Source organism: Octopus sinensis, linkage group LG21 (genome assembly GCF_006345805.1).
Source record: "Octopus sinensis linkage group LG21, ASM634580v1, whole genome shotgun sequence".
Taxonomy (NCBI): Eukaryota; Metazoa; Mollusca; class Cephalopoda; order Octopoda; family Octopodidae; genus Octopus; species Octopus sinensis.
The window spans coordinates 24,867,043-24,875,271 of record NC_043017.1 but is presented as its reverse complement, the minus strand read 5'-3'; the positions used below and the strand labels follow the sequence as shown (position 1 = coordinate 24,875,271).

The 8,229-nt window shown below is 39.5% G+C and overlaps 1 protein-coding gene across 2 annotated transcripts; it reads left to right on the top strand.

The window, feature by feature from the left end:
• Positions 1-884: 884 nt before the first annotated feature.
• Positions 885-5,044, top strand: LOC115222820 (zinc finger protein 726-like). 2 transcript variants are annotated; one of them, XM_036511937.1, is made up of 3 exons: positions 885-1,072; positions 2,357-4,148; positions 4,206-4,264. In XM_036511937.1, the coding sequence occupies exon 2, from the start codon at positions 2,667-2,669 to the stop codon at positions 4,116-4,118; it is 1,452 nt and encodes a 483-aa protein (XP_036367830.1). In that variant the 5' UTR covers positions 885-1,072; positions 2,357-2,666; the 3' UTR covers positions 4,119-4,148; positions 4,206-4,264. The 2 variants fall into 2 exon arrangements, with proteins under 2 accessions (XP_036367830.1, XP_036367829.1); XM_036511936.1 differs by lacking the exon at positions 4,206-4,264 and adding an exon at positions 4,611-5,044 and having other exon boundaries at positions 886-1,072; positions 2,357-4,149.
• The last annotated feature ends 3,185 nt before the right edge of the window (positions 5,045-8,229 follow it).

Below are 8,229 nucleotides of genomic sequence, written 5' to 3'. Positions count from 1 at the left end.
TTCTATACGCACTTTTTGACAAGTTGTGGTGCACCTGAGCACTGCATACAATAATTTCATTATTATTATTTATTATTTTAATGAAATTTTCTACAATTGGAGTAGACTAAAACTATATCAGAAATACATGAGGGGGGGGGATAAATAAAAGGTAGCCAAACAGGTAACACCCATATTTTCTTTTACCCAAAACCAGGAACTTTCCAGCATCCGTATACACTATGCATCAGTGCTTTTCAAGCTTTTTGCTGGAGCGGAACCCCAAGGAAGCATTCCACTGGCTCGAGGAACCCCTGTGCAATAATTTAATAGTCTTATGCACATATATCTGCACAGGAGAAATTTAAAATTACTGGCGATTTTAGCAGTTTTGTAACTTCTTGTGGAACCCCTGGACTGTACGGGCAGAACTCTAAGGTTCCGCAGAACCCTGGTTGAAAACCACTGCACTATAGAAGCACTCCGTCGGTTACGACGACGAGGGTTCCAGTTGATCCGATCAACGGAACAGACTGCTAGTGAAATTATCGTGTAAGTGGCTGAGCACTCCACAGACTCGGGGATATTCAGCGTGACACAGAGAGTGACAAGGCCGGCCTTTTGAAATACAGGTACAACAGAAACAGGAAGTAAGAGTGAGAGAAAGTTGTGGTGAAAGAGTACAGCAGGGATCACCACCATCCCCTGCCGGAGCCTCGTGGAGATTTTAGGTGTTTTCGCTCAATAAACACTAACAACGCCCGGTCGGGGAATCGAAACCGCGATCCTACGACCGCGAGTCCGCTGTCCTAACCACTGGGCCATTGCGCCTCCACACTGCACTATACATACACATATACTGGAGAGGGCGTGTATTCCTCATTAGCCAGAAAAGCCGCAAGCTTTCGCTGACTTTTCGTACTGCGCATGTGCAACAGGAATCAATTCCCGCCTCCGCCTTGAACTGGATTCACTTTTCAAAACAATCAGTTTTATTTCGAAAGCGATCATAATTTACTGACGGAAAAATACTCGTATTAATATATATGACCACCATCACTGACTCCTTAAGAACAGCTGTAATTCACACGAGGTATATTTCTTAGTGGTTTCTTTATTTCCTTCATTCGATCGTTTTCTTTCTTTTCAAATCTCATTAATATAACTTTCGGTAAATACGAGGAATTAAGGTGTAATTTCGAAAATATGAGGAATGTAAAGAAACCTGGTGTATTTACTTGACAGTGAAATGAAATCGAAACATTGATTACTACAGTAGTGATACTGAAGTGATTACAAACAAAGGAACTCCATAATTTTAAAGATTCTCATACAATTAATGCTTTTTTTTTTATTTTCTAAGATCGGTATTTAATCGATTGCCTTTCATCCTGTCGGGGTCGATTAAATAAGTACCAGTTACGCACTGGTAATAATCGACTTAATACCTATGTCTGTCCTCGTTTGTCCCCTCTGCGTTTAGCCCCTTGTGGGTAATAAAGAAATAGGTATTTAATCGATTGCTTCTACGTTACAGGAATGGGGGGGGTTTTCCCCCTTTTCCTTGATCCTTGATCCTCATGCTTTTACAACAGATGTTTTGTTAACTCTTAACAACGTTCTGTTCCTAATTTTGTTTCGAAGTGGAAACGAAATATTATTTACTTACGGAGAGAAAAATATTTTCATTTCAAAAGCACGTGTATTACGAGAATAGTAAAAATACAATACAGTAACTTACCTGTGTTTAATTATAAACAACGTTAAAGAAAAGAAACGAAGATGGAATAACGTGTAATATTTAGGAGAAAATAATTGATCTTGTATGTCTGCAACGACGTTCTGCTCTGTCTGAATTGACCTGGGGTTAAACAGTAATCAACCGACGGACGATGGAATACCTTCCTGGGCAGAAAGCCCCTATGTCCACTATTGGCAGAACCGTTAGCACGCCGGGTGAAATGCTTAGCGGTATTTCGTCTGTCGTTATGTTCTGAGTTCAAATTCCGCCGAGGTCGACTTTGCCTTTCATCCTTTCGGGGTCGATTAAATAAGTACCAGTTACGCACTGTGGTCGATATAATCGACTTAATCCGTTTGTCTGTCCTTGTTTGTCCCCTCTGTGTTTAGCCCCTTGTGGGCAGTAAAGAAATATATTCTATAGTTTAACAAATAATTTGATCGTGTTACTGTTATCTGTGAAGTATAGAGCTCACATGAGATTGTTTGATGTAATGTTAAATACAAATTTAAAGTTTAAATGTTGATGCAAATGTTTATATTTAAAGTTTATCAATACAGAATTAGTGTAAATTTTCCATTGTTGAAATCCACTCATGAGTGTCTCCTATATCTTATACTGTTTCTCTTATTTCAGAAATATCGGATGACAATTGGCGTAAAGATATATCATGTTTTACAAAGTTTAGGAAATTGTTACACAAAATGGATATAATTTGTGATAGAATTGGTGTGACATAATTGTCGTGACTTGAGACCATTAGCAAAATATCTTTACTTCACTGCCTGGAATATCCTCAAGAGTTGGTTGCATTCCTTTTAAACTTGGACATATTTACAAAAGAGGTTGCAGTATCTTTAAACATCAACTAAGATCACGTTTTATGGAAATGTAGAAATACTTCAAACACTACAAGAACAAGAGAAGTTGACAGAGAAGAATAACAATGGAAAATGAATTCTGTGAGAAACCAATTGAAATCAAAACAGAATCTGACAGTGCTGGTTTTCCAGATGAGATGCAGAATGAGGCAGAAGAAATGTCATATTCCTGTGATGTCTGTAAAAAGTCATTCTCTCAAGAGCATCACCTAACTCATCACAAACGTATTCATACAGGAAAAAAACCATATCACTGCGATGTCTGTGGTAAATCGTTTCCGAGAAGAGATTATTTAAAGATACACAAAAATATACATACAGGAGAAAAACCATATCGTTGTGATATCTGTGGGAAATCGTTTTCTAACAGTGGTGACTTACATACTCACAAACGTATTCACACAGGAGAGAAGCCATATCACTGTGATATCTGTGGTAAATCATTCTCTCAAAATGGTAACTTTAATGCTCACAAGCGTATTCATACAGGAGAGAAACCATATCACTGTAACATCTGTGGTAAATCGTTTTGTAAAAGTAGTAACTTAAATAATCACAAGCGTATTCATTCAGGGGAGAAACCATATCGGTGTGATATCTGTGGTAAATCATTCTCTATGAGTTGTACTTTAAATAAGCACAAACGTATTCATACAGGAGAAAAACCATACCACTGTGATATCTGTGGTAAATCATTCTCCAGAAGTGGTAACTTCAATTCTCACAGACGTATTCATTCAGGAGAGAGACCATATTATTGTGATATCTGTGGTAAATCATTCTCTCGAATTGGTAACCTAAATGCTCACAAACGTATTCATACAGGTGATAGAGCTTATGAATGTAGTATCTGTGGTAAATCATTCACTGAAAGTGGTAATTTGAATGCCCACGTACGTACCCATACAGGAGAGAAACCATTCCATTGTGATATCTGCGGTAAATCATTCTCTGAAAGTGGTAGTGTAAACACCCACAAACGTACACATACAGGCGAGAAACCACATCAATGTGATATCTGTGGTAAATCATTCTCTGAAAGTGGTAACTTAAATACCCACAAACGTACTCATACAGGAGAGAAACCATATCACTGTGATATTTGTGATAAATCATTCTCCCAAATTACTAGCTTTAATTCTCACAAATGTATACATACGCGTGATAAACCATACCACTGTGATATCTGTGGTAAATCCTTTCTTACGAGTGGTAACTTGAATTCTCACAAACATACACATGCAGAAGAGAAACCATATCACTGTGATATCTGTGGTAAATCTTATTCTCACAGTAGTAAAGTAAATATACACAAGCGTACTCATACAGGGGAGAAACCTTACAAGTGTGATATCTGTGGTAAATCATTTGCTCAAAGTGGAAACTTTAATGCTCACAAACGTATTCATACAGGAGAGAAACCATATCACTGTGATAACTGTGGTAAACCATTCTCTAAAAAGAGTTACCTAACTACACACCAGCATATTTGTACAAGAAAGACATCTTTTCACTGAGATATCTGTGGTAAAGTATTTTTTAAAAGTGAAACTCTACTTGTGAAGACCTGTTGAGGCAAGTGAAAATCGAAATCGAAATCGATCAACATCAATGGAAATTGTAGCTGTGATACCAGTGCCGATGGCACGTAAGAGAACCATCCGAACGTGGCCATTGCCAGCGCCACCCCGGCTGGCCTCCATGCCGGTGGCACGTAAAATGCACCATCCGTTCGTGGCTGTTGCCAGCCTCGCCTGGCCTCCGTGCCGGTTGCACATAAAAAGCACCATCCGATCATGGCCAATTTGCCAGCCTTGTCTGGCACCTGTGCCGGTGGCACGTAAAAAGCACCCACTACACTCACGGAGTGGTTGGCGTTAAGAAGGGCATCCAGCTGTAGAAACACTGCCAGATCAGACTGGGCCTGGCGCTGCCTTCTGGCTTCCCAGACCCCAGTTGAACCATCCAACCCATGCTAGCATGGAGAACGGACGTTAAACAATGATAATGTACCTTAAATACTCATGAATACTTTCTTACAGGACATAAACAATTCTATTGGGATATCTGTGGTATGTCGTTTCCTACAAGGGATAATTCAGATTCTCACAAATGTATTCATTCAGGACAGAAAGCACACGAGTGTGGCATCTGTAGTAAACCATTTTCTACAAGGGGTACCTTAAATACTCGTGAACATATTCATACAGGAGGGAAACCATACGACTGTGATATGTGGTAAATCAATTTTTCAGTTCCAAGTAAGCTAAGGGCACACGTATTCACACAGGAGAAAAGCCTTATTGGTCTATAGCTGTGGCAAATCATTCATCATGTTCACTTCAAGAAGCAATAACAGATTCATACAAGAGAAAAACCATATCATTGCAATATCCGTGGTAAATCTTGCTCTTGAAGTAGTGAATTAATTAAACATGAATATGTTGATCATCATCATCATCATCATCATCGTTTAACATCCGTTTTCCATGCTAGCATGGGTTGGACGGTTCAACTGGGGTCTGGGAAGCCAGAGGGCTGCGCCAGGCCCAGTCTGATCTGGCAGAGTTTCTACGGCTGGATGCCCTTCCTAACGCCAACCACTCCGTGAGTGTAGTGGGTGCTTTTTACGTGCCACCTGCACAGGTGCCAGACGAGGCTGGCAAACAGCCACGGTTGGATGGTGCTTTTTACGTACCACCGGCACGGGGGCCAGATGAGGCTGGCAACGGCCACGTTTGGACTGTGCATTTTACATGCCACCAGCACAGAGGCCAGTCGGGGCGGCGCTGGCAACGGCCATGTTCGGATGGTTCTCTTACATGCCATTGGCACTGGTATCACAGCTACATTTTCTATTGATGTTGATATAGAAGGAAAACCATTTCACAGTGATATCTGTGACGAATCTTATTCTGAAGGAGGTCATTTAAATACTCGTAAACGATTTGATACAGGAGAGACACTATTTCACTGTGATATCTGTGGCAAATTGGGATCTTTTCGGTTTGAACTGCAGTTTTTAACATAATTTCTAGGTAACTAAAAAATTTTAAACTTTGTATACTGGTAGAATGTGTTTATAAAACATCTTTTTCTCTTGGCTTTATTGAGAAAATTCTATAGTTTGTAAGATATTTGTTGTTTTTTCTTTCTTCAATTTCTGCAATTTCAACCAATCAAATACGTCTATTGAGGTAAAAAACATTCTGTGCCGTATGAATATGTCCCTCGTTTAAGAAACAGATTGGGTTTATTTACATTTGTGAAGAAAAAAAGATACCCTTCCCCCCACTCCTAACCCTAACCCTAAAAGAGATTGAAATGCAATAGATCGATTCTAGGGTCATAATTATAGATGACAATTTCATATGACACCGATAGAAAAAACTGCCGTTCAAATCGAAAAGATTCGCAAATTGTTTTCTAGAGTTGGTATCTAAATTAAGCATAAACATATTTATACAGGTGAGAAGCCATATCAGTGTGAAATCTGTGGGAGCTCATTCTCTCATTTAAGTGCTTTTAACAATCTCGGATATGTTTGTGGAGCAGAGAGACCGTTTCTCTTCAATATCGTTGTTACATCATCTTGTCGACAATATTTAAGTGGACATGAAATGGTGATGAGACTAGTGACATGCGATATCACTTATCTGTGGGAAGTTATTCTCTCACAGTATTAGCTTAACCCTTTTGTTACCAACCACTTGTTACCGGCTTAAACCGGCTCTGGCTTTTTAGTACAAATGTCTTGTTTTCATAAGCTTTGAATTCAAATCTTCCACCAAATCTTTGTCACAATTTATGTTCTTAACACTAGCTCAATGATAACGATATTATTTTACTAAATTCTTTGTTATATTTACAATAATTGGAAGAAACACAGAGCATCTCAAAATAAATACAGTAACAAAAGGGTTAACTCTAAATAAACACACTCATACAAGAAAGAAGCCAGATCACTGTGACATATGTGGGACTTGATCATCATCATTGTTTAACGTCCGCTTTCCATGCTAGCATGTGTTGGACGATTTTGACTGAGGGCTGGCAAACCAGATGGCTGCACCAGTCTCCAATCTTGATCTGGCAGAGTTTCTACAGCTGGATGCCCTTCCTAACACCAACCACTCCGAGAGTGTAGTGGGTGCTTTTTACGTGCCACTGGCACAGGGGTCAGTCAGGCAGTACTGGCAATGACCTCGCTCGAATCTTTTTACACGTGCCACTGGCACAGGTGCCAGTGAAGCGACGTTGGTAACGATCACGCTCGAATGGTACCCTTTGACGTGCCACGGGTATGGAAGCCAGTTGGCTGCTCTGGCAACGATCATGCTCGCGCCAAATAAATACCTTGTCTAATCACCAATACTTTCACAGAGCAGAGGAGCTGTACACCTGTGGTTTTTGAGGTGAACTTTTGTCTAGAAATTTTCAACTACCAGACAAACATCTCCATACAAAAGTGTAACCATATCAATGAGATATTTTTGGAAAATCCTTCTCTTGAAATCAGTTGCTTAACCTGACTTGGACATATTGACAGAGAAGAGAAGCCATGTGTCAGCAATATATTTGGAGCAAATCAGTTTCTGTAGAGAGTAACTAAACAAAACAGAAATATATTAAAATGTGAGAGAGAAGCTTATATCACAATGAAATCTGTGGAAACAAGAACAAGCTATAACAACGTTGTAATGGTGTTCTAACAATACCTTGTTCCTTTTCCCACAGCCCTATTATATTCAATATGGGACAGATACCTAAACCACTTCTGAATGAAAGAATGCCCTTTCACTAGCTGCTACAGTCAAACAGGCACCTCGACTACTCTTATGTCATCTGTTCAGCAGGATCTCTTTCTCTTTCTCTTTTCTCTTTTACTTGTTTCAGTCATTTGACTGCAGCCATGCTGGAGCACCGCCTTTAGTCGAGCAAATTGACCCCGGGACTTTTTCTTTTGTAAGCCCAGTACGTATTCTATCGGTCTCTTTTGCCGAACCACTAAGTGACGGGGACGTAAACACACCAGCATCGGTTGTCAAGCAATGCTAGGGGGACAAACAGACACACACATACATATATACGACAGGCTTCTTTCAGTTTCCGTCTACCAAATCCACTCACAAGGCATTGGTCACAAGGCTAGAGCAGAAGATACTTGCCCAAGATGCCATGCAGTGGGACTGAACCCGGAACCATGTGGTTGGTTAGCAAGCTACTTACCACACAGCCACTCCTGCGCTTACATTTTGTTCTGTCAATCTCACTGACAGTATAAAAGGCTGGCTCATTGATTTGATTTCCTTGGGATTTGAACTATGTCTATCAGAAAAGTGTTTTATTGTGTTGATTTGAATACAATTCATACTCTCATTTGTTTATCACGTTAACAATAGATTCTGAAATGAACTGTTGGTGGTGTGTTTGTGAGGGAGAGAAAGAAAGATGGTTGCTGGTAGGAAGAAAGATATACAAAACTAGTAAAAAGAATAAACTGCTGCTTGATTTTGATCTGCTGAACTATTTCTGTGCATTTGACCACGACATACTTCTAAAACTGTACCTATATTGTTTATTATAATATTTATTTCTTTTTAAGTTTATATAATTTTTCTGTTATGC

What these genes read in the sequence shown, in the direction of transcription:
- LOC115222820 (XM_036511936.1), top strand. Translation starts at nt 2,667, where the DNA reads ATGGAAAATGAATTCTGTGAGAAACCAATTGAAATCAAAACAGAATCT.